The sequence below is a fragment of the Melospiza georgiana genome, chromosome 1 (genome assembly GCF_028018845.1).
Source record: "Melospiza georgiana isolate bMelGeo1 chromosome 1, bMelGeo1.pri, whole genome shotgun sequence".
Taxonomy (NCBI): Eukaryota; Metazoa; Chordata; class Aves; order Passeriformes; family Passerellidae; genus Melospiza; species Melospiza georgiana.
In genome coordinates this window covers 129,259,272-129,286,723 of record NC_080430.1, presented here as the reverse complement: position 1 = coordinate 129,286,723, position 27,452 = coordinate 129,259,272, and the positions used below count along the sequence as shown (strand labels likewise).

The following is a 27,452-nucleotide window of genomic DNA, read 5'->3' as shown; positions in this document are numbered from 1 at the left end:
TACAAAGACTTAATTTGCCTGGAATCTCCCTTGCTGAATATTTTTTTAAACTGTGGGCGTCTGGAATCAGAGTCTATATCAGATTAAGAATTAATCAGATTAAATTCAGATGTAGAAAAATTATTACTTAAATGCCAATATTTGAACAGTCTGTGTAAGGAGAAAGTAGCTTCTCTCCCATGCAGAACAGAGATAGGCTGGATTTGGAAGCTAGGAGATTGGACATAAAGATTAAATTTTGTCTACTGTAGGTTGGAATAAGAAAATAAGATGATGTTAAAAGAGGTGAGAAGTGCGATATGGCTAATAATTGCAGAAGGAAAGATAGAAGGAGGGGAGAAACAACAGAACAATACAAAGGCCAAGTTGAAGGTGATGGGGTGAGAATAAAAGTTCTAAATCAAGATTATTTGTGAGGTGAAGTAGTTTATAGCTGATTTTCTAGTCTCTGATTGCTGTCATCCTGCCTAGATACTCTCAGGAAAAATAAAAATAAAGTTCTTGTCTGTTACTGAAAAAAGTTTGCTATGCTCATATGGGGTCATCTTTTACTCTCTGTGAACAGGAAGGAGAATAGGAGCCTTGGTGACTTGATAGTTGTGGTAACTGGCTAAACTAATCCTTGTGACCTTCCTAGCAGAAGTGTTCAATGAGGGTTTTACTTTCAAAGGAAAATTTTCTTAAGCAATAAAAGAGATAATTTGAGATTAGTAGACAGCTAAGTAGCTGTGTTCACAGAAGGAAAGAGGCAATAGAGAAGAAAATAGAGGAGGTTTATAATCAAAAGAGCAAATGTTGGACTGTTTCCAGAAGAAGGAGGCAAATGAAGGAATGTCTGTATCTGATAGTTAGTGAAAGAGGGCAGGTTCATTTCTTGTTGCTGGCCAAGACAGTTGAGTCAAATTCTCCTGTCCATTGCTTGCAGTATGACTATTGCTCTTGTTCCTCATGTTATGGGTTTTCCATGGTTACTTCAGCACAAGGCAACATTGGCACCAGCCCTCAGTGGAAGGAGATTCAGTGGCCTTAAAACTCCTGGTGGCAGATGGGAAAGCAAATGATTCTGCTCCCCAGTGTTAACTGTGCTTCAGGTGGTGACATAGGGTGATAGGGAGGATACATGAGGTGGGATGGAGAGTGTTTCAGGATGCAATGATTTTTTGGTCTGTAGCACACACTGCTATGTTGTCTGCAGCCATATGTGTTTGCAGCTGGTTGAGTGGTTTGGTATCCTGATACATTGGTTATCATTATTTGCGGGGAAAGAGGAAAATTGGGGGAATCCAGTGCAGTCTGAAACTCATACGGTTCTAAGTCAGCAAGTAGGAAACACAGGGAATATCTGGCCTGGATACTGAGTGTATACCTGGTTCTATATTCTCATATTCTTGGGCAGGAAGGGATGAGTTCCAGACCTGAACTAAGTTTTCTCTTCATGTACACATAATCATGCTCATGTATGTTGTTACTAGCCTGCCTGACCAGCTTGGGAATGGAATGTTTTATGCAGGCAGGATTGTGATTCAGAGAAACAGCTGCAGTGTGAGTTCTCATACAAGAAAGCATACACAAAGCTAAGTTTATCTCTGTATTAATCTATCCCTTCATACTTCATGTGCAAAGCTATCATGCTACCATCTATAATAACACCATGAAAATGATTTCCCTGTGTCCTTTTTTCCTCTGGAGTATGACTTTTGTCCGTGTGTATGCCTGTGTGCAACTGTGTAAAAATTCCTTCCTTCTTCCATGTTACACATGTAGTGACTAACAATGTGCCTGCTGTTTTCTGCTTCTGGATCCAACAGGAGTTTTATGCTTTCTTTTCTTTATTTTCTCCCCATTTTTTTTAACCAGGAACATTTTAATCAATATTTTTTTTTCTTTTTCAGTAATGGATTTCATGACAGATTTCTACCACTTTTGCTATAGGATCAGCAGGAGGCAGCTATACCATAATCACTTTGAGCTCAATAAGGAGATCTTTACAGGCAACTTTGTTCTTATTTCTTAACGGGATTAAGAAGCTCAGCTCTTTAAATTCTTGCATATAACACTGACATTTCGAGGGTGTGTTTGGACCAAGGAGTTCAAAGAGAAGGAATAGAAAAGAAAAGCCAATATGACTTTGTTTTTTACCTTGCTGCAGGAGCAGTTTGTGCAAATCGCCTATAAGCTTATTGACCTGAATCTTTGACTCCTTGTTTTCTCTGGATTTGGCTGGAGTGTAGACACTGATAGAGCACTGATAGAGGTGATTGCACAGCCCTCGGCTTTGCTTGGCACCAGACACCCCCCCTCCCTGCGCCTGACATTATCTTTCCCTGGCAATACTTCTGCTCTGCTGCAGCTCACATTCCTTTAAATTTTTTAGATTATTTTAATTCATTGCATTTTATTTATGTAGACTTCCTGACTAAATGAAGGATACATTCATTACTTTTTTGGTAATCAGAGACAGGAGAGGACATGTATCTATTTTCATCTCCTAGGATAACTAGAATATGCATAAGAACTCACAGCGCTACTTCCAAGAATGCAATAGTTACATCTTACTGACTTGTCTGCATGTTTGTGACACTGTTGGATTCTCATATTCCCCAGAGTAAGGGTTCTCTTACATTTATCTGTATCACATTCAGCTGAAACAACTTTAGAAGATGAGGCCAGGGGATCTCTTCACTCTCTATGAGTACCTGACAGGAGGCTGTAGTGAGATGAGCTTCAGTCTCTTCTGCCATGCCTGCAGTGAGAGGATGAGAAAAAATGGTCATAAACTGAGACAGGGGAGATTCAGATTAAGATTAGATGTTAGAAAAGCATTTTCCACTGTTAGGCATTAGCATGGTGAGGCACTGGAATGGGTTCCCCAGGGAGATGGTGCAGTCACCACCCCTGGAGCTGTTCAAGAGGTGCCTGGATCTGGCTCTGGGTGATGGGGTTTAGGGGTTACAGTGACAGTGCTGGGTGGTAACAGCTGGACCTGATGATCCTAAAGGTCTCTTCCAACCTTAATGATTCTATGATTCTGATCTTCTGTACTTTTTGTCAGATGCTGAATATGGACAAAGAAAGGAAGGGGCTTCTCTGATGACAGCCTTTGAACAAGGCTATGTCAGAATTAGATTGGATTCTAGCAGGGGGAAAGGGAATCTTTTTCATCTGAACATCAGCATTTGCTTTGTGACTTAACTCTTATGGTTTCTCATTCTTTCCTGCTACTGGAGCTCAGAGGACCACCTGTTTTCTTTCTAGAACAGAAAAGAGATATCTGAAAAGGTTGAAGTGTTGAAGTGTTCTTTTTTTTTTTTTTTTTTTTTTTTTTTTCCCACCATTCACTAGAGAGCATGTAAGGGCTTCCAAAACAAAAAGTACAAGATTTTCTATTCTGTAATTTTTTTATTTACTGCTAACCCATGTTTAAACCTGTCAGGCCATATTTTCAGTCCTGCTTAAAACTATGTAAGCATCAACATCAACTTTAGTTGGATAAAAATTTGACCTAAGTTAAACAAGCAAACCCTTCTTCTAATCAGGACATTGAATAATTGGTCATCAAGCAGAAAATTATATCTCAAAAAGAAACTAAAAATCTATTTTTCAAGAAATAAATAGATAGATCCAAATAGAAACATTATTTTAACTGTACAGAATTAAAAAGTGAAAGGAACACTTAAACAGCTTACTCAACTTTAAGCAGTTTATCAAAGCGACTCCAGCCTTTTCAGTCAGCACATTTTGGTTTTCTCAAGAACAATGAAATTCTGAATTCTATCTCAGCTAGGGATATAATTCATGAAGGGATTATTTAGTTACAACAAGTAGTGTAATGTCCTCTTTCTAGAAAGTCACAAAACTTGAACTTGGAATGACTTAAATTTGAGGTCAAATTTGACAGAATATGAATTGCAAATTAATAGGGATAATCTTCTTTAAAACATGGGATGCATAAATGACAAATTTCACCACATGTTCTTAGTTCAGGTGTACTCTGCATCTGTTTCTAATTTTCTTTATAATGAAGGTCCATTTTGTCTCTTTCTTGTCTTATTTGGTGGCCCTGACACAAAAATTCTGCATATGATTGCAGAGTTCTAAGACATGGCTGAAAAAATTCTTGTCAACCCAGGCCTAAAAAGCAGACTTACTCACAGGTTGTGTACTATATGGGTATATTTGCAGTAATTTATCTCTGAAAGGATCAGTGAAAATAAATAAAGCAAATGCCACAATTATGTCATCATTGGATAAATATTGATAAGACAAATATTATTGCTGGATAGAGAAAAAGAAGCGTGAATTTTTGACTGCTAAATATTTTTTGGGGGTTTGACTCACAGAAGCTTAGACTTGTTTTGAAATCATGTGTAATACAACATGCATGTAGGAACATACCTGTAGTGATAGGGAATGGGTTGCTTTTGATATTGAACCATCTGAAAGGATGTTTATGTCAAATAAAAACATCCAGTTGTTTTCAACAAATTAAATTAAGATTTCACTATATAGGAACAGGTACCTTTTACTACTATTTACGTAGCCATGTGTGGAAGTCACATAAAAACTGGATTTGTCTATGATAGTGATTTCAGCTGCAAAGTATAAAATGAGATGTTCGTGGTTGGATGAAGAATTCTTATAGGAGATTGAATATTTCTGCAGTAGGAATGAAACAGAATTGTTATATAAATAAATTGAAATATGAATGTGCAGAAAAGCCTTCAAATTAGAATTCGAAATTTGTTAGAATTTCTCTGAAGTAATCTCTCTGTTCTGCTTCAGGCTGGTTTAGAATCTCATGATTGGTGATTTCCATTGAACTAATTTTTGAAAATTTTATTTAGCAACAGTCTCTATTTGTGGCATGTCAATATCTTTTAAAATGTGCTTCTGCTGCTTTTCTAACCTCGTGCTTAGAGCTATGTAGGTTGAACCTCAGCGTAGTACTTGCATATGTCTAATAGAGTTCTTGTATTTGAAGTTTTAATGGGGAAAGATTGAAAAGATGCTAGACTTTTTTTTTGCTTTTTTTAAAAATTGATAGAAGCTCTCAAGTAGCCAGTATATCTGAATCATGCTCATTTGTAGTACGGGTCTTTAGAATTTCTCCCTAAAAATTGGAATATATATATATATATGTGTGTGTGTGTATGTACACATATATACATATATATATTTAAAATCCATTAATAAAAAGAAAATCAGGAACACAATTTAGAGAATACTTTCACTGTTCTGCAGGAAATACATTTGAATGAGTGATCCTTGTCTTGAAAGGACTTCAAAAGCAAACAGTGGCGATAATGAGAACATATCAAACATGTAGAGAAGAGAAGAGGAAGGCCAGACTCAATGTAGATGAATGTGCTGCACAGCAGTGTCTTATCCCAGGAGAAAAGTGCTGTAGCTGAAATGGTCGGAAATAATTGACACTGCTTTTTAACACGACCACTGTGCTGAAATGTAATGTGTCAAGATGTCATTTTATTAAACAAAGTAGTGATTTTAATAGGAACCAAAATAGTTTCATAACACTATTTTGGAGAGCTAATGGCTAGCACATATGTGGGCACTTGCCAACATTTGAATATTCACAGACCGATCCTAAAAATTAGGGAAAGAGACAATGCATTGTTTCTGAGACTTTCTGGACAAATAATTCTAAGAGTGCTTAGGGCAAATGGAAACATACAGTTATTTCAAATGAGGTTTATCCCAGGAGAAATTATGATTGTTAATCAGCATGACAGAAAACAATAATTGCTTGCAAAGAAGCAAAGTATTGAGGTGATTACTATAATCTGAAATAAAATGCAGTAGATTAACTTGTTCAAGTGCGAGTTTCTTTCAGGTACATTACCAAATCAATCATCTGAGGGCCTGAGTTTGCTCACACTTTCTGTATTTGTCGAGTAGCATGTCTCGGTTGATTTTTATGGGCTTCACTGAAATTATTTCTGATATATATCAGATTAATTGATAACTGTCTGGTAGTGATAGGGCCAGATCTCTTCCTCTGTCTCTCTGTCTCTCTGTCCTTGCAAGGTTTGTAGAGTAAACCCATTTGCATGGCACTGTACCCACTGTAGTTGTTTATCTTGTCCTCGTATCGTTTGGCAAATATGAAAAAGTGTGGAAACATCCCTCCCATATATTTTAGTATCTTTATTCTCAGAGTTCTATTACCATTCCAAAAGCTTAAATATTTTATTTGCATTATTTTATACCCAGAATGATTTATATCTGCAGAAACCTGTATTGCTACTAAATTACAGTTAAATATACACATAGAATACTTTAAAAAGAGATAATCCACAAGAAGGTTAGTTAAGGCCTATTAGATGTCATTGGTATGCTTAAGAATAGTATGTGCTGCTAAAAAGTATGCTACATTGAATGAATTAAGTATTTGTATTACAAGTTATATATGGTTTATTTCAAAGTTAGTGAGTATGGCTTTTGAAGAGAGGTTCCTGGCAACAATCCTCAGCTTACAGCGTGTTTCTTAGGATTCAAGAGCAGGATTATCAGTGTGTGTAAGCTCTGTTACTGGTTGCAGGCATTGAGATAAAGCAAATAACAAAGGGCAGTTTTTGATTGCTGATCTATAGTTTCTGAAGCTCTGGCATCTAGTTCGTATGTGTAGTCTCAGAATCCTTGTTTGGTTGGATCTAGAATTACTGCTGCTGTGGACTGTGGCAGAAAAGACCAGGCACCCTCCCCCTTCACAGCCAGTCACACTGGTCTGTCACCATCCATGAGGTTATGTCCTTGCCAAATGAAGGTCTACGGTGAGCGACTCCCCAAGTCTTTGCATTGCATCTCTTTTCTCTTTTGGCAATACAGAGTGCTACAGGCCTTGCAGCAATTTATTCCTGTACTGATTTATTATAATTGAGAAGTGATGTTTCACTCTGAACAGCTGCATGAGAATGTTAACAATTTGAGTTTACATTTTTGCTGCCAGGAAGAGGGAAAACAAACTGAATTTCAAACTTTTATTGTTCTCTCACTCTAATAGAAGCTGCTCTGTGCTTTTTGTGACTGGTACAGTCCTTCACCCAAAGCTATTTTGTCTGATGATAAAACCATGAGTGTATGAATCTTGCACGTTTTTCATCTCTTTTATGACCTTATCTTTTGTGAGCAGTTCCTGTGAAGGTATCCTAACTATAGGAAGCACCTGGTAAACATATGTGATATCTATGCCATGATAAGCAGTTGTGAACAAGAAAGTAGATCTGTCAGTTCTGAACTGTTCATTGTTAAAAAATACTTTGTTGATTTAGCTGATTGCAAAATACATTATAGAGAGCCTAGCAGCTGCTATAACCTTCCTAGTCAAGAAAGTTCAATAGTAATATTGTATGAGACTTTCTGTAAGAGCCTAGTACTGATAGGAACAACATGGATTAAAACAGCAGGATTGAGAAGAACTGCTAACCCATGTGCTTCTATAAAATACCACAACTACTTGTGGTACAAGCTGATTAAGTACAAATTGGGAAGTCTTTAATTTGTTAAAAAGATTAAAGTGAAATTACTTGTTAATATTCAAGTCTCTCTTTTCCTACTTGTCAGTGTTGTCAGAGAAGTTGGAGTTCTCTCTCTTATGCTTCTGGTAATATGTCTCTTTTACAGTCTTCAGATTTCCTGACCAACTTTACCACCTTGAATTACAGTGAATTATCTATTGGATAAACATTAGGCTATTTAAACCACATTAAAAAAACTTGAACTGTTTTTGAATGCTGTCAAGATGAAGGTTAAGATGAAAATTCTATCCACATTACATATTGAAGTTATTTGAATAAGATTTTTTTTCCTCTTAGTTAAGCAGTATTTTGTGTATTCAGCATTTCAGCATAAGTCAGAGATTTGTTTCCCCCAACTTTAGCTGACTAAAGATAGGTTCCTAGTCTAAGCTGTGTGTTTAAGAGGATGATTCATTTCAGCTCTCTCAGACACCAAGAGGGGTCTTATATCTCAGGCATCCTAGAATAGGATAAATCACTCAGGAGGTTTCTTTCTTCCCTGCCTATGGGAGTGTCTACATAAGTAGCCTGGACTAGCTTAACTTTCAGGCATCTAAGGTTAGAGGTGATGAGTTCTGCCAAAAGTGTAACTTAAATACCAAGTATAGAGAAGTAGTGGAAATTCCAGTAGATTTACTTGACTAATGACTGAACATAGTTTATGGTATTATGCGTGCTTACTCATAAAAGTATTTTTTCATGCAATGGTCATTTAAAGGACAAAATTCACTTACCAGGCTTGGTTGCTAAGAAGCAACTGCTTAAACGTGCTTAAACAGAAGCAGGTTTTGGTTCATTTTAGAGTACTTACACCACTCTTTGATGTTGATGGGAAAAAGTTACTTATCCTTTAACTTAACTACAAAGTATAATTGGGCAGCAAAGTAAAGAAAAAGTGTGAGAAAACCCAAAATAATGGGATTAGAAAGGAATCAACAAGTTAGTAGCACATGGGTAGCATATATAGGCAAAAAGGATTTGATTGGACTTGGAAGAAATAAATAATTAATTTTCTGGATCCATTTAAATGTCTATACCTGTAAATTGAAGAAAAATGTAATCAGTTGGAAAATAAATATAAAAAATAGTCTTGTTGAGAGACTGAAAAGTAGTCAGTGACTGAACAGAAAGAGTAAACAATGGAAAGAAAATAAAATCTGAAAGGAAATAAACTCCTTTGTGTGCTAAACAAATATTAGCTGCTAAAATAGCTTTAAGTATGGGGAATGAAAAAAGCTTTGTTATCAACTCTTCTGCTAAGCCTCCTTTTGGGTTTTTAAAGTTTCAGTGTCTCCAGCTCCAAATGGGTTGTCTTGGTTGCACATTTCAATCTGACATTGATGCTCAGCTGAGCCTGGGATAGACTTCACTCCCTGGTGGATTTGGAAATTGACAGTAATGTACCATTTCTTGGTTTCACTAGCAGATTGGAGTAGCTTGGGAGAACAGGAGAAATCAGTGTGGTGATATTTCAGGTGTGTGATGCATGCATTTGGCAGTTGGGAATCATAGAAAATATCAATGAAAATAGTTGAGAATACTTCTAGATGCAAAGCAAAGTTTTCCTTAATGTAAATTCTACACATTTAATCTACTCTATTTGCACGAGACATGCATCAATTCATTAAAACCTGACTGTGAAAACCATGTAACACTGTACTTCATGAAACACTGAAAAAACAAGTTAATGGAAATTTATGTAATCTACTAACATACATCTTCAGATTTTTCCTCATCTCCCAGATACTTAATTACTGTGTACTATACTTTTTGTACCTTAGCTGTTGTTCTGTCCTTTTGCTTTTCAGCCCAATCTTTTCCCTCTTTCCTCTTTTAATGTTAGTAGTTTCATTTGTTTATGCTCTGGTTAGTTGCACTGGCTGGAAGAATGCTGAAATTTGCAAGCTAATGCCAGGTTGGCATATATTGTAATCTGGAAAAACATAGTATTTTGGAGGTTCAGTTGTCCAATTATCTGTGCTTCTTTTCTGTCTAAAACAATTACTATTTCTAGATTTTGCTGTTATTGTCCTGATTTAGTACATACAGCTCTGTTATATACAGTGGAAGAAAAACATTTGCATTCTCTACAAAGAACATTTTCAGAACTGTCTGTGTTGGTTATACATCTTGAGTTAGAAAACTAGAATTGTCCTTGCTGTGAATTGCTTTCCAACATTTTTAAGAAAACTGGCATTGATTATGTCAGGTCTCAACTGAGGAAAATTTTTTTGTCTCCACTGAAGACAAAAAAGCTGCTTTAAGTTGCTATAGAAAATGTAGAAAATAGAGAATATGGAAAAATGAAGGTAAAATTGTCAAATAGGTTCTCCGGTCCACCCAAAGAAAGAAGAGGTCTGATTACTACAAAGTAACTATAAAAATGCTAATTCAAAATAGGCTAGTTGCTTAAAAACAAATAATTGCTAAAACTGCTTAGCAGAAACTTGATAGCTTTTTCAGCACATGAGTATCTTTAGTACTTTCTTCTGAAAGATAACTTCAGATTGAACTGAAGCATGTGAACTTCAAATGCCTGGCTACCATTACACAGTCAATTTGACACAAAAATGATACTCGATATTTATGTTGTATTCAAGTTTTTTTTACATACTACAAGTGCATAAGAATATTCTGGACTATGTTTTTAGTACCACAAGTTCACTGAACTGTAGTTTTGTAATCAAACTCTGGAGTGATTATAGTATTGTGTTTGTGTGAGTAGTAGTTTATCAGGCTCTTAGACTTCATATTTGAAAAACTGTGTTTTATGAATGCAAGGAAGAATGTGTTATTATGAGACTTTACATGTGCACATGAAGTTAATACTTTATAGTGTTTGTATATAATCATGTACTTGAAAGCTCTGGGTCACAATCTTATCCAGTATAAATATAGCTCCAGTGATAACGTATGGGGATCTGGCATAGTTTCTTGTAATCACATTTCTTTACCTATGTTGCTAATTAAAGCTTTTGTTATCATGAGTGGGGAAAAAATTACATGTTACTGCTTAATTGCTGTGCTTTTTGCTCCTTCTTAGTCTCCTGTTGTTAAATCAACAAAGGGTCTGATTTTTCAGTTTGTAAAATACACAGTATTTGTTTTTCTACTGCTATCACTTTTTTCTGGGAGATCATTTTTTAAAAAGTGTCCTTCAAGTTTGATAAAAAAATTAAATCATAATCAGTCCTGTTTGACTGAAGTAGTTAATTTCGTAGATTTTTTTTTCTTTCAATTCTTCTTAGTGTCTTCCTATTCATGAGTTTCTTGGAGAGGTTAGTGTTAAAAATAAAAAAACAAACAAATCTACAAATGAGTAAATTCCAAACCTGGAAAAGCCTTTAGTCATGTCACTTAATGTGTTACTATGGCCAGAGTGTTTTGTGTTAATACCCTCGTCTTCAATATGGTTTTCATAATGCTTATTTCAAAGTATTTTGGCATGGAGCTTGCCTAGTGTATTTTTTTACCTGAAGCAACCTGAACTGCTTTTTTCCCTTTCAACAAGCAGTTCTTCAAATAAAAATTAAATGGTCATCTCTAAAAATTTAACCTTATCATAATTTTCTGTGTGTCCTGTATATGACCTGGTTAAGAATAGTAACAGAAGGCAGACAGACATTTTCGGGTACTTCTGGATAGTGAAAATCCAAAAATTCATCAGAAATGTAGCATTTCTTTAAATAAAGCTTGATAGGGAGAAAATTACTTTAGGAACCTGCTAGTACATTATGATTTTAAGGGCAAATTCCTTAAATGGTGAAATACCATGGATTAGCTTTTCACTAGTTTTGTGAAAAAGCAAAATGTTTAGTGGACCATGTTTTTTTTCTGAGTGTAATTTATTTGCAGCACATAAGAAACATTCAGGTGTCAATTAAAAAAACTAGAAAATCCATAACTGAAAGCAAATGTTCCTGGGGGCTCATGAGCTGATTTCTTTCTCTCCTTAGTACCTACAGACTCAGTGACTTTATGTGCTTTGTTTTACAGAATTGTGACTCTGTTTTTCAACCATATGGAGTAAACACTGTTTTCCAAGATTTTCTCTCCACAGAACTGGAAGTACTGGATACTCAGGGCTTCTTTGAGTTAGTGGGAACTCACAAATGTTTACATGTCGAATATTTTTTTGATTTTCTCTTTGTTTATAGACATGCATATGTTTTCATTTAGGCATATAAGCAGTTTGGATATTACAGGAGCTTTGCTTTAAAGTCACTATTGGACTATGTCAATACTGTATTTTTTGATGGTTTTTCAGGCAGTGAAGAAGGCATCCAGGAGGCAGCAGAATCTGATGGTGACGCAAGGTCAGAGAAACCAGGGCAGCTTGCTGTGGAGACTCAAGACTGGGATGGGCCAGGTAGGGAGAAACAACTGAAAGCCAAGAGAAATTTTTTGAAGTAGACTTCAATATTTGTTAATTTCATTATTTTAGTAGATTGTTGTGCTTCGCATTTATTTTTAATGGACTGCCTCTTTTATCATCTTTTGGGTTCTGGATATTGACAGGTAAGTACTAAGATGACATTCTCATGTTAAAAAAAAAGGCTTTTTTTCACCATTTTGTAAAATGTTCAACATAAAATGCCTTATGTACTTGTTTGATGTAAAGGAAAATTTTCTTGCTGCTTAGAATTTTAGTATTAAAATTTCTCAGTAAGTTTGTTCTTCTGTGATTGAATTAAGGGAAAAGCACTTCTGCTCTGTTTTCTGAGGTCAGAATGTCTCTTCTCAAGCTTTGTGCCAACGTTTAGCAACATGTTCAGCTTAACAAATAGATACGATGTCTACTAACATTTTCAAGGAGCTTTTTTTACCTGTTTGAGCCTGATAGAAATCATTTAGCACACCTGCTCATGGGTTTCAGTGGAAAGAGAAACTCAGAGTGCATTCAGTGAAGCACACTTCTCATTAAAACAGTAATTCAAGGTAACATTTTCTGCTATGTAAGTGAAGATGGTGCAAGCATAACATTGCTAAGATGTAATGGTAATGTGGCAATACTTTCAAGTATCTGTTCAATATAAATATGTAAAACCTCTCTTGTACTGTAAAAGTACCTAAGGCAAAGGGGTAAATTGTATTTCTCAATTAGGCAATTCTGCAGTTGAATGCAGTGTTTTCATGGCCATGGACTTGGGAATAGGCCTTAAAAATCCATTATATTGACCATAATTTAATAAAACTGTTGCAAAATGTGGATCTGAAGCCAAACATGCTCTAGCAATAGCTGTATCTCTTATGGAAATTTTCCCTCAAAAGGATGAGCACATCAGAAGAGAGTTCCAGAATCATTCTATCAATAATTTATAATGCAATAATAATATTTCATTAGAAAAATTCCTATATTTCAATCACATTTTCATCCTTGCTTGATTTTGCAAATTACTGTATGCTCTTCATGAAGAGAAGAACAAAACTAATGGCAATTTTCTGAAACCAGTAGCTGGAAAATACAATGCAAACAAAAATGAAGACATAGTATATCTAATTCTTATGATATCATTTAAAATGTTTTTCATGATAATACACAAAGAACTTGATATTCTATATAAAGCACTAATGGTGTTATATGAAAACAAGGTTTAGTATCACACTACTGTACATGTAAAATAATGCAAAATATATATATGGGTGTAGCAGAATGGCCTTTTCTAGCTGCATAGTAGATTTAAAGGCTGTCAGTATTTACCATATGGCTTATTTTTAATTTCATTATAAATTAGGTCTATCTGAAATTTGTAATTTTTGTTGCATGTTTTTGTGTTTTTCAGCATATATGAATGTGCATTTTGTGGTCTGTTACTGCTTTTTATATTTGCTACCTTATTGAGAAGTTTCTGAAATCTTTTCTGACACTGTGGAGCAAAAGGAGATCTTTTCATTTTGTTGGGAAAAAAATCAGTTAAACAGTAGGATGAATGTACTTCTTGTAATATTTATTGATAGTTTTGACATGGGATAAGACAGAAATCAAAGCTAAATGTGGAAAAATTTCTTTTGACTTCAGAAAACTGATGACCACTTGATATAGATGTATCAGCATCTATATTTAATTTAAATATTGATTCTTTACAAGGGTATAATACATATGAAAAAATAATGGATATATACCACATACCATTCTCTACATAACACATGAAATGAAGCTGGTTACTATTGACATGGAAAAAGAAGCAATCAGCAGAAGATCATCTTCAGCCATGCAGTAGAAAAATAACATCTTCACGTGTTTTGGAAAAAAAAACAAAAACCAAAGCATGAAATATTTTGCTTATTTAGGAATTTATTTTAGTGCAGCACAAACCGAGCCATCAAAAACTTTGATTCAGAAAATTAACCAACTGTCAGTAGAGGCACAACCTCAAAGGGCAGATGATGGTGAATTCTTTGTTATCTTATCTGCCTCTGGTCTCCTTGGCTTCTCTGGTAAGGAAAGTTCCATCTCTGAGAGGTGGAGCCTCTCAGAATCCAACAACTGTGTTCTGCATGATACAAGTTGCTGTCAACTGATAATGTGAACTGTGACAACTCAGGAATTTATATAAATAGTAGAACTGTTTTGTTATTTTAATATTTTATGTCTTTTTTTAGCACTAAGGGAACATAGTGTGACTTTCAGAGCCCGTACTTGTCAAGAACTGAAAAATTAAACTTCTGGCATTAATTAGAGTTTTATTTTGTTTGAAAATTTGCATTATCCACGTGCATTCTTAAGTCTTTGTAATTAGTTTTTTTTTGGAAAAACAATCTAAAGTTAAATGTGCTGTAGGTTCAAAAAATTTCTGCTGAAGCAATATTTCAGATCAGACTCCTGTGACCTTCATTGACCATCAAGGAATTTCAGAGACAGTGCCTACTCTGTGTAGCCACTTTGAGGGTTACCTGAATATTTTTCAACTACCCTCAGTTTTCACTGTTATTATTTTTAATTTTTAAAAATTCCTGTTCTGTGAAACTGCTGTGAAATAATGGAAACTTAGGTCAATAGACTGTCTGTGAACACACAGTGAAGGGCCTGATCCTTGTTCTGTTATAGCCAACAGCAAAAGTCCAAGGAATGGAAAGCATGAACAGCAAGACTGGGTTTAAACGCATTTTATGTAAAAACATTTATTTTTAAATGTGAAAACAGAGGTGATTCTATGATCTTATGTCTGCTGTTTGCCTTGGTAGTGGAGTTACATAGTTCTGTAGCTTTGTGTTATTGATAGGATGTCAGTGCATGTGAGGGCAATGCTTTAAGACATAACAAACAGAAAGATCTCCTACATGGGTTCTGCAGATCAACCATCATATTAGAGAATATGATCATTCTGGTTTCTACTGAATGTATGCTTCATGCTTCCATAGCAGAACTTCCTTAAAATCTCTTAAAATTTTAGACTGGGCACCTCAATTAAAATATTGTTAAGCCAAGTATAAGGAAATGATATATTCAATGGCATCTTGAAAGATAAATTGTTTATAGATTTGGAAATGAATGCATGTTTACTGTTATTCCGTGGTCATGCTTGCAGTGGTGGATACAAGTTCAGTCCAACATACTTGTTATTGTAAGAGACAGCAAATATGAACTCTATCAAAAAAGGAGAAAAGGTTTGAATTCAGAAGTATCAATTATAGCTTGGAAGAGTTTAGGAACAATTTCCAAAAGCTAAAATAAAAATGAAGGCAATGTTCATATTGCCTAGAAGGTAATATCCAGAAAAATCTCAGTGGTTGTAACCAGATGCTAGGAGCTATAATCTGAGGCTAAAAGGAAAAAATAAAAGAGAGGAAAGGAAAAAAAAACCCTAAAAAGGAAAAAATAAAAAAGAGGAAAGGAAAAAAAAATCCCTAAAAATCTATCAGTAGCTTCATTAATAACAGTAAGATGACATTTTAAAATGTGGTCAGAAAAAAGAATTTGAAAATTGGTATTGATTTATTATAAGTCATGACTCAATAGTTACAGAGGACAGGTAAAAAGGTAATTTTTCTAGTCTGCTTAAAACATTTATGCTAGAAAGCTTATTTGACTGTATGTGATGTCTGCACTTCTGTACTAGTTAATTTAAGCAGTCTGATGGTTTGAATTTAACTTTTTTGGGACCTAGATGACCCAGCTCTAGTGATCAACTTCAGTTCCTTAAAAATTTTGATATGATTTCTCCAATGTGTTCAAAACCAGTAAAAGTTGGTGTGTGTAGTGACAGACCTGTCCACATGGCAGTGGCTGCACTGGAAATAAGGGGATAAATACTGTAAGATGCTTTTATTAAGAAGGAGTTATTAAGAATTCCAATCTGTATGGGTTTATAGAAAAAAATATGTCCTGTAAAACCAACATAATATGTAATGTGAGCTAAAGTATATGTAGTTTTTTGCAGTATGCTTTAAATTTTAAGAAATGCTGAATAATGGGTAGATTTTGCTTTTGGCAGACCTAAATAACTTGCTATGTTAGCTGCAGAAATATTTTGGTTTCAGAGTAATTTAACATAAAGTTATGAGCTTATGAGAAGGTAAATAAATATTTTCATAGAATTGTTACAGTTTTAAAAGACCTGTAGGAGCATCAGAAAGCAAGGTCTCCGAAGAAGTCTTAGGATTCAGTGAACTGGGGTTGAGCCCAAAGAGAGGGTCATGGCTAGAGGGTGTGTTTGGCTTCTCAGATTGCTTTGCTGGTCTGGTCAGCAGTCTTGTTTGATCCTGAAACAGGGCTCTGTGTCCTGTGGTCACACTTAAAGAATGATGTTAAAATTTGTAAAAGGTTTAGAGAAGAGCCACTAGAAAGTTGAAAAGACTGGTATTATGGAAAAGTCTAGGTCCTTTCCCTATTTATTTTATCAAAGATGTATTAAAGTTATATTAAAGGGCAATCTGATTGCAAACTACTTTAAATTCAGAGTGAAAATCTGATAACAATGGGCACCTCTTTCTAGCAAAGTATCAGAGGATTAAATGGATGTTGAAGCTCCAAAGTTTCAGATACAAAGAATGGATTTTAGTGCTTAAAAAGTCATTATTGAAACATTTTATGAAAAGTCACTTATCTGTCATTAGAAATATTTGCATTCAGGATGAGATACTTTCCTAAAGAACATGATCAAGTTCTGTGTCAAACACTGGACTTTAAAAATGAGATAGATTTCACTGGGGCAGAAATTACACTGACTGACCATGGCAGTTCCTTGTTACTAAAATGCAATTAATAAATGAGAATGCTATCTATTGCTTTTATAAATATTGTACTATTTGGGTGCATTTATAATGAATAAATACAAGCAGGCTTCATTAAAGGTATTCCAAATTTTTATTTCTTCAGTAACTGTTTACTAAAACTGTGTTAAGAATGATAACTTCTTTGTGCTTTTCTCTACTCTGTAATTCTCAATTACTCTGTAGTGATGAAACGAAACTACAGAGTTGAAGACAACGTGTACTGATTCTGTAATGTGCAGGGGAATGCTTTTCCCTGTTGGCAGATGGGACACAATTTTCTAGTACTGACTAAGCCAAAAAATTTTTCTAAATCCAGTGACCCATCCTGTGCACTCCATTCTTTTGACTTTCTTCCTGAAATTCCAGCGAGTGCTTCAGCATCAGTGAAGTTGTATCTAGCTTTTAAGGCAGAGAAACATTGTTATCAGTTGAGGAACTAAATATAGGGCATTTCTGATGGTGAAATTAATGCCATTCAGAAAAGTCTTGGTTCTGAGGAAGAATTGGATCTCTTTCTTCTTAATTCCCATGTACTACACTAGATTGTCCTTATTCCTTATGTGAGCTTTTATAGTCATAAGGGTGCATGGCTTATCAGAATGGGCTGATTTTGTCAATTGGATAGCTTGAAAGTCTGTCTCTGATGTTCTTTTGAATTGTACCTGAATTCTGCTTAGAATGTGAGAAAATGATTTGTCCATATTTCCAAAATGTTAAAAAAAACCCAAATGAGAAAAAAACCCTGCCATGCGGTGTAAAAGGCCTAAAAAGTCTTATTGGCAGTTCATGGTGATTTTTTTCATGTATTGTTTGCCTTCATCTCCACATAAAGGGAAAGTTTTCCATGTGTAAAATTCTGCCTCCAGTAAATCCTTAGGACTTCGGCTATTGACAGTAGTAAATCAGAATGAAGCTGCAACTCATGTTACTCATTTCAGCAGACTCATCATCACTCATACACATGTATCAGAGAACTGTTGGAAAAAGAACTAAGCATAGTTAAATATAGCACATTATAGTTTCCTTTAATTACTCTTACAGGTTGGTGTTTTTCTTAAAACGTATTTCTTAAAATGAAATTTCAAGAAAATAATTATGAAATTATGAAATTTTAAGAAAAATGGCATGCTGGAAATAAAATGGCACTTCAAAATGATGTCACATTGAGCTAGGCTGCTGTTAATATTGAGCAAAAGATATAAAACAGGCTTTCATGTAAATTCTGGTGTATTGCTTTAGTGAGTTGTAGATCAGAAAATTGTAGTGAACATTGAGCATGCCAGATTCACATTTTTACCTGCTATAAAAGGTACTTGGAAAAGCTTTTCTGTATAGATTTCCTGTAACGATTTGTAAGAATCATTGCAAATATGTATTGATTGTTGGGCCTACTCTGCATTATTTAGTAATACAATAAAAAGTTTGGGTTACAAAGCAAAGCTGTATAATAGAGTGGAATGGTTGGCAGACCACTGCAAGATGGAAACAGACATTAATGATAGCCTTCCCCCTCCCCCCCTTTTTTACTTCTTTTTCTTTTCTTATTTTCTTTTCTTTTCTTTCTTTCTTTTTTTTTTTTTTTTTTTTTTTTTTTTTAAAATCAGTCCTAAGAAGGGCTTGGAGATTACTGTCCTGATTTTGTTTCCTTTTTGACTGGGGAAATGTGGTAGATTTAAGATCTTGGAAATGCTATTTGATGTAAATTAACAAAAATCCATGAAACATAGTTAACCATAGATATAGTCTGACAGTAAGAAGAATATTGTGAAGAAGCAGAGGAAATCATAGAACGACTGTGTGTTACTCTGACAGTGAATCGGTATTATCTCTGCTATCAGATAATGCAGTTATCATTAATTTTCACATTTGCATTTCAATCTTTGGAAGGAAATGACTCTTGCCGGATGAAGATAAGAGCTCTGTACCACTATAATGAACCATCATTTTATCCCGATGCTTTGTATCCATATGAAAATGAGGCTGGGTGGTGCGGTATGTGAGGAGGCGGTGGGGGGGGGGTCACAGAAACATTATAACAAAGTGTCAAAAATCACCACAGACTTTTGGAACCCTTAATGAAACAAGAGGCAGTCTAAATAAATCTTCTGTAGTGAAGTGGATATTGGCTTAAAAGCAGAGAGCTGGGCTCCCAGGCTCCAGGGGTTGGGAGGGAACCTTGCTGAAGCAGGGAAGGATTTCTGTGGATCCTGATCTGGTCTCCATCAACAAGGAGGAGGCCATTTGGACATAAAATAACAAAAGTAATGGTCTGAGTCATCGAGTTAACCTTTACACTGCAGGTCTTGTTTTGACACTTAAATTCTGTTAAGGAAGGTGCAAATGCTCGTGGATTGCTGTTTTGTAGTTTGGATTATGGTACAGAGCTGTTTTAAGCAGTTACCACGCCTGTGCACTAAATGCAGGATTTTAAATAATTATCAGTCTTGTATATAGAATGTATCCAAGTCTTCAAGTACTGTAGTCTTCCCAGTTCTTTTTCATGCATAGCCCCGGTTTGTGTTGCTTACCTGAAACAATCAATCTGCAGATGTCTGCATCAGTCCATTTTAGGTCTGATTGACTAATACCTGTGTTACTGAAATATACTTGCACTATGTTCAACTTTTTTAACCTTTATGATGTAGTTTGCACTTAGTTTGTCTGTAAGTTACAGACCTCACTGTATATAATTTATACTCACTGCCAAATGTCTTCTAAAAACAGGAACTCTTGAGGTTTGCCCTGCTGCCCCATTTTTTGTAACAAAAGCTAAATTTCTTAGATCATGAAATGATTATAAGAACTGGCATTTTAATATGTTTAAAAAGTAATTTTCAATGTGCAACCTGGCACCATTATAGGAGCATGACGATGTCAATCTTGCTGTGACCAGCTGGGATTGATGAATTATTCTGTTGGCTGTAGCAGCTGCTTCCTCTTGCAAACCTTTCTCTGGTTCTCACCCCTCTCTTCTTACATGATGAGAGTCTGCTTCATAATGAGAAGATGCAGGTCTAAGAAGTGGAAAGAAAAATATCCTGTGTTAATACATTCGGTAGTGACAGAAATGGAATAGTAAATAAGTGTTAAAATAGTGCCTGTCCTGATTTTGATTGAGGCCAGCAGTCACTCTTCCCAAGTAGATCCCAAAGTGCAGAAGCTGTAGCATTGCAAGGAACATTCTCCAGAGGTAGTTTGTGTGCTGACACCTGATTAAAGGCTAAGGAAGCCCCCAGCACATAAACATGGCTGTGCTTAGCCTCCAGACCTGTTTTTTGCCACGTGTAATGAAGCTTTTATTTACATTTGACATGCTTAGTGCAGAGGTTGCCTGTTCAAGGCAGTTGATACTGTTGGTGGACTGCTCTGTGTATGGGCCTGAAGGATGAGAATGTGGGAGTGCCTGGGTGAATTCTCATGGAAGTAGCAGCCAAACCTTCACTGTCATCTTTCCCATGAGCAGTTTTGACTTTTCTAGGAACGAGGCTGTTGCATGACCTACACTGCTTATGTGTAATAGATGGAGAGAAGTTTTACTTATGGCCACACCTGACAAAAGAGAATTCTGCCCTTTAGCCAGAAATAGTGGTCAGCAAGGCTTTAAGAGAAAATTGAGGTGTAAGACAATTACTCTAAATTCATAAGAATAGGCAGTAAAAAATTTTGAAAACTAAAACATATTTCTTGTTATGAAGTCACTTCCTGTGGTGACTTCTGTAGCATTTCTTTCATGATGCATGGTGCAAATATTGTAGGATTCTCTAAACCTGGAGACATGGATTGTCTCATCTGACTTGCAACAAAAAATATCAAAAACCAGTGACTTCATCACTGAATACTGGAGCTCTTGTCAAGCATTCCAACTGTTTTGTCAGTTGCAATGCCATTTCCTTATCACTGTATTATTAACATAATATTCTATATGATACAGATTGTATAATTGATGCTATTAATATATTATTGTTATTGTTTGCATATATATGTGAATTTAAATTTAATTTAAAAATCAGTTGCTATAGAAATGAGCCTAGTTTAGAAGTAACATCTTGCATATACATTTCACATGTGGAGAACTTCAATTTTATTTAAACAATTTGCCTTTTAGAATATTTTCAAACTCAGAACTTCATTTCTATCCAAGTCAAAATGCTCCAGAAAAGTGAAACTGCCTAGAACCTTCAAATCTATTAGTTTTTATTTAATGGCATTCCATTCATTTACTATTTTGGGTTTGTTATTTGTCCATTTGTGAAATATTTATTTGACATAGCAATGTTTTTGATTTTCAGTATGTTAGGTGTAAATTGTTCTTTGGACACCATCTTGATCTTCAGGTGGGTGAGTTTCTGGATCAGGGTCAGTTTCTGGATTCAGGACTGCTTAGAAGTGGCAGTCCCCAGTTTAGTGCCCCTCCCTCTCCAACACTCGCTCCTCTCCCCCTCCAGTGGGAGATACAAAAGGCAGAGATTATGGGTTGAGTAAAAACTAGTAGAAACAGCAATGGGATGAAAAAAAAATGAACAGGTCCAGTGACAGTCCTAGTAATTTTGTATGTAAGAGTGGGTGTTTTACATGGAGAATTCTCATCAATGTGGCACAACCCTGAGCCAAAGAGCAGAATGACTGGCACACCCTCCATGTGCCACCTTTTCTTCCCAACCACAAGCCATGTCCCTCCCTCTGGAGGTGAGGATCCTTTGCTCTCCCCTCCTGCCAGTGATGATGTGTGTGGTATAGAATAACAACATGGACATGCACACACGGCTCCAGACTGAAAAATTAACCCTGTCCCTGGCCAAAACTAGGACAAGTAGGTAGGCTTGAAAATGATCTGGTATCTTCCTAAATTTTTTGTACTCCTGTACACACAGCATGAGAACATTTGCTTGATTTGTAAAAGTCCTTGAACTTTGAATGAAAGGTGCTACATATATGAAATGTATTCTATTTTGATTGGCATTTATGTTTAAGGCACAAAAGACATCTTGTTCTCTGAAAAAAGTTGATAGCTGGGAAAGACATGTGCAAGGGAAGAATCATCAGATTCACTAGGTACTTTGGACATGATACACTACATAGTGGATATTATGTAAAGTACAAATCCCTGTAGGTCACACAGTGAAGGACTCCTGTGAAATTCTGCAGGGAATCAATGAGCATCTGCATTACAATACATTGTTTCCTGTCATTCCATACACCAAGGGACTTGCAGAGCCTGGCAGAAAGCTTTGCACTTTTCAGCTGTGTTCAATGTAGTTTGGCCATAAAGGCAATATTAAACCCTGGCAGTGGCAGAGGACTGGGAAAGTGTCTGGTTTGGGAAACAGACTGAGTGAAAATCAAAAGGAACCTGTAATCAGTCCACAAGTATTTTGTTCTTTTTGTTTTTCCTGTTAATTCAGCTAAGATTATTGCATTTGGAATACTGCATGACAACAATGGCTTGAACAATTGAAGAAGGGATATGGTAATATATTGAACCATATGCACAGCACAGCATTATTTAATGTACTTAAGGTGTAGTCCAGTAGTTGGATACAAACTCCTACTGAAAGATGCTGGTGACTTTATTTCTTAAATAAACAAATTCTGTGTTCAGCAGTTCATTTTAAAGAAAATATTTTGATGTTCAAATTACAGTGTCCTTCTAAACCTTCAAAAGCCACTTCATTTACTCTCTCTTAAGACATCATAAGATAAATGTTGGAATAATATAAATAAAACAACAAAAAAATTATCACCAGGAACCATTGTACCTCCTTTGAAAAGCACTAACTTTTGCTGAGAGTAAAAAATTTAATGTGACATGTGATACTGTAGGTACTCTCAAAATTGCACAGTTCAGGATAGTTCAGAGTGAGAAGAGGAAACTGGGTGTTTTCGTCATGGAAATGGAAGTAAGGGCAAAGTCCTCTCTCAATTCTGACCTTGACTTTCTGTGTTTAGCTCAGTGAGATCAGCTTAGCACACATTTGGGTTTAGGTTTAATTGGCACATTTCATTTTTAGGGTGCTTTACCATTTCATTCTCAAAAGGAGGATATGAAATGAACAGCAGATCTTATTTTCACTCCTTGATTTAGGCTTCAGACAAGGATATGTGCAAATGGTCTTTGTAAAGTGCAGTAGTGGTCATCATACAGAAATGCTGCAGTAAACTCCTTTATGCAGTCACTCAGTACTTATTCATCAACATAGCAAAAGTAAGAATGGCTGTCTTAATAGCATCAGACCTCATTTTGATCTAGTTACAGAATGTGTAGTTCTTTAAGCAAGTTCTAATGGAATCTGAGAAACCCCAGAATCAAATATTCAGAAGTGTAGTTCAGGGTAAAAACAAGTGAGATATTTGGGTAAGCAGAAGTAATAATGATAAAAGCTTGTGTTTGGAAAGCTGTAACTCTGTTTTTTCATGCAGTCAGTCAGCTGATTACCTTAGACATTCTAAAATAGCTGTGTAGAGGACATTTTGTTCCTGCCCCCTCTCCCCTTGACAAAGATTTTGGAGTGTTCTAAATGTGCTCTTTAATTATCATGGTTGATTCCAAAAAACTATTTTTAATCTATAGCATATGAAATCGTATTCATGGGGAAGATGCTAGGCAAATGCCTTTTATGGTAGTGTGAGCTGCCATTCCAGTGTATACATTGCATCTTTTATGATCCAAAAGAAGTCAATCAGGTTGTCCCATCATAGCTTACTCTTGCCCTTTGCTCCCCTTTGTGTCTCAGGACTTTTAACCAATGTATTCAAGGTGAAAACCTTGAACAGCCGACGACTTCATAACATGTTTTTGGGGATTACAGGTAGAAAAACTTCACTGTATTTTACATAGCTTTGTTTTAAGTAAATATTGCATGATTACACAATGCCTTATTTATTTTAGAAAGCAATATTGTCTGATATATTTCAAAGACTTGGGATAAAGCTGTAAAAATCATATTTTACTGAGAGAATATACTCGGGGTGGGCTTCTTCAGATCTCTGCTGCTCTGATTTTATGGCAGTATAAATGCCTTGGTTTATAAGATGCTTCATCAGCATAAACCTGCAATGATGGACTATTTTGGATAATTTGGAAAGATAATACAATGTATACACTAGAGATATTCCAGAGTGTTTTGTGTATGCATTTTGGGCTGGGTGGTTCAGCCCAGGAGACTGAATTTCAAATTACATCATTGCATGAAAAAAACCCTTCATTCAGTTATCTGAACTTTGATACTTAGAGTGTGGTGCCAAAATTACTAATCAGTCCATAAATCTTTGGCTTACATATATAAATAGATACTAGTTCTCATTAAAAAAAAAATACTGTCTGGAAAGCACTCATGATATGCATCCAGTCAGAGATTTTTTAAGTTGACCACAGTCCAATTTTCAGGGCTTGTGTAATACAACATTGTAAATGCTTTGTATAATTTGTTGCTATCTGATAAAGTATGTATAATACTATAACTTGTTTACTTAATACCTTTTCTGTAGTGATTTCTACTTTATTATTTTTATTTACTTATTCTCTGGGAAAAAACCCTTTTCCCCTATTACAGAACTGCTCTGCATTTGATACTGACTATTCTTCAAAGTTTTGTGTTGAATATCAACTTTTCATGAAACTTTTCTTTAGGACGTGCTCTCTAAATAAGTGTCTATTTCTAGCAGCCAAAAAAAAAAATACAATGAAACAACAGATATTTTGGTGTGTTGGGTTCCGATAAGAGCTATCATTTAGTTAATTCCTATATCCATAACACTTTAGCCATCAAATTTTGAGTGTCTTCCAAGAAAATGATTTTCTCTCATCCTGTCCTGCTACTCATTATTCTAATAGTTGCAACTTACTTAGGTTTTTTTCCTATATCATCACACCACAATGTGTGAGTCATCAAAGAATGGTGTGATAAGGTAGTTGTCAGGGATGTAGGGCTGAAAATGGTATAAATGTGCCAGGAGACATCTTCAGGGGACCCCAAAGAAGTGTCCTTGCATGTTGCTATGGTACTTTAAATATGTTACCTGCAGAGCAGTGGGCAGTCAGGAGGGTTGGAGTCTGTTCTACATGATGCACAAAGTAAGATTCAGGTTTTATATGCTTTTCTGTAGGAATGCATCTGATTACAGAGAGGTCAATCTCCTTGGATTCTGCCTCTTGTCAATATATCCTGCCATGGCATATGGGTATTGACAACCATGATGTAAGAGATTAGTTGCTCAACTGATTCATTGGTCTCACATTGTTCAGTGTTCTGTATACTGGGAAGCTCAGTCAAGAAATTAAATACTCCAATAGTACTAAGAAACTGATCTTTCCTTTTAAAAAGCCTCTTGCCATCTGCTTGAATTTTAATTTTTCTCATAAAAGAGACAAAAAATGGCTTGAATTTTTTAGAAAGTATGTCATAATAGTTTCACCATTTCTCAGCTTCTAGGATCATTGCCCTAAAAAGTGCTGTGTGTTTCCCAAAGCTTGGACATATCATGATACTTATCTGTAGAGAAAAAATGATATATTTTTAAAAGAAAAATGCTGACCTAGTTAGTGAGGCTGAAACCATTCATTAATTAGAAGTCATAATTGCAATTACATGGTAAAATTAATTTATCATGAAAATAATCCTATCAGTTTTCCTTTTTGGAAAAATGGAACCAAATGATTTTAGCAGCCCATATTGCTTAAGGCTGATATTACAATGATACTGGTTTGGAGTGAATAAAGCAATCAAATTCTATTTTCAAGATCTGAAATTCTGAGACTGTGTCATAGATAGTTTATGTATTTTATGAGATTCACTTGAGTTGTAATTTTGTAATTACATATAATATATAAAGCATATATGCACAGATAAATGCATAAAAGGAATATAGTGTGTTGAAATTTAAAGAGGGAATTGGAGATAACACAGCACATAATATATAGAAAAATTCATGTAATATGGCAAGTATGCTACAACGTGTGAAACTGAGAATACCTTTTCTACTCTCAGGCTATTTAGACTTCCTTGATATTCAAATGTTAATGTACATTAAATGGAATTTAAGGAGGTCCACCTTGGTGGACCTCAGGCAGCCCTGGCAGGTAGTGATCCTTGGGGATAACACTTTATGTATATATTTGCAAAGATGTTAAAACCATGAAATATAGTCCTTTGATGACATCATAACTGTGAAATACAACATTATTTTGCTCACCAGAAGTCAAAGCTTTGCTTTACTATATTAAGCAGCATGTACCCATAAATAAAAAATAGTGAAGCTGACTGCTGTAACCCAACTTGGCCATCTTAAGCTGAAGTACTCATAATTCTCGGATGCTGCATGGATATCCGGGGACTATTTGTAGAGTATCTTGCTGTCAAATATCACTAAATTTAACAGTGTCTTCTCTCCAGAAATGAAGTGATAAGTGTTATGGATTCTGTTATACAGCTATATCTGCAAATTCAGCAATTATTTATGCTTTCCTAAATTTTAACGGGGGGCAAAAATTTATTGGAAATTTATTAACTTGGTCTTTAAGGATCTCAAATGTATAATTACAATTTCTGTTCCTTTTGAAGTAAATATAGAAGTACACATTGATGACAATGGTGTTAATACCTATTCTGTTAATGGCTAGTTAATGAATACATATATCCTTTGCACAAAACTCACAAATGTACTCTTTAGGAGAAACACTGTTAGGCACAGTCACCAGGGGAGTGTTCATCTGCTTGCACTTTGTTATTAAAGGGGGAGAAGAACAATTACACTTCTGGGCACCTGAAAATATTTTAGGTTTCCATGAAAAAGACTTCATAAAAGAATACAAGAAATCCATGCATAAATCTATTTGTCCAGACTAACTGGAATTTGAAGATAGAATCAGTAAGTCTTACTTTATTTTTTTCTCTACAGGTAGTAAGAAAACAAAAAATTACTTTCAGAAAAACACTTCTATTCTTCTAGGCTCCCATCTTGCAAAATATTTAAAAACTTGTATTTTAATGTGTGTGAGCATTCAATTAAAAACCAGAACTACCCACATGCATGAAGCTAAGCACAAATGTGTTTGTAGGACTGTGGCTTTAGCTCAGAAGCTCTTTCAGGAAGGAGCTGCCTCTATCACGGTACTTTCTATGTACTCAGCAAACTGCCAGCCTGAATAAATTAGCAAGGATGCAAATCAAAGCTATACTAAAGACTTCTTTCTACTCTGGAAATATAAAAGGTCTTAAAGGTGGACTAAATTACTTCATTACAAAGGATTCTGAATACAGTGGACTTCAAATTGTAGCTGCTTCAGTTTCTGTTAATAACAGAATATTTTTTCATGAATTTGCTTGATTTTTTAACTTACTATTTTGAAACAGTTTTTTATTAAAATACTTAAAATGTTTTGACTCATATATGTTTCTTAAAGTAAATGTATTTTCTTTTGTTTTGAGAAATAGGAACTAAGTCTTGAGGCTGTTACTCATTTAATAGCCATGTAGTAGGGTCTAACATAACATGGTAACTTTTTAAATGGAAAATTAATTTTGATTCTGCAATGTTTTCTTATTCATTTTAAATTTTGAAAACCCCATCATGTTTTGTGGCTCTGATTATATCTTTGGATACAGTCTTGTGGTGCCATAGTGCTTGTTTTATTTTCTAGTGGAACGATTTCACAATAACTGTGTATATTTTGCTGTTACTGTGTACGGGAATATACAAATATAA

General features: G+C 35.2%; 1 protein-coding gene across 2 annotated transcripts in view; it reads left to right on the top strand.

Annotated features, from left to right (window-relative positions):
• The window catches only part of ZFPM2 (zinc finger protein, FOG family member 2), a 308,930-nt gene that overhangs the window by 61,072 nt on the left and 220,406 nt on the right, over positions 1–27,452 (top strand). For both annotated transcript variants that reach the window (XM_058025119.1, XM_058025111.1), the window contains one exon: positions 11,803–11,904. In XM_058025119.1, the coding sequence (XP_057881102.1) occupies positions 11,803–11,904 (102 nt within the window). The remainder of the gene's footprint in view (positions 1–11,802; positions 11,905–27,452) is intronic.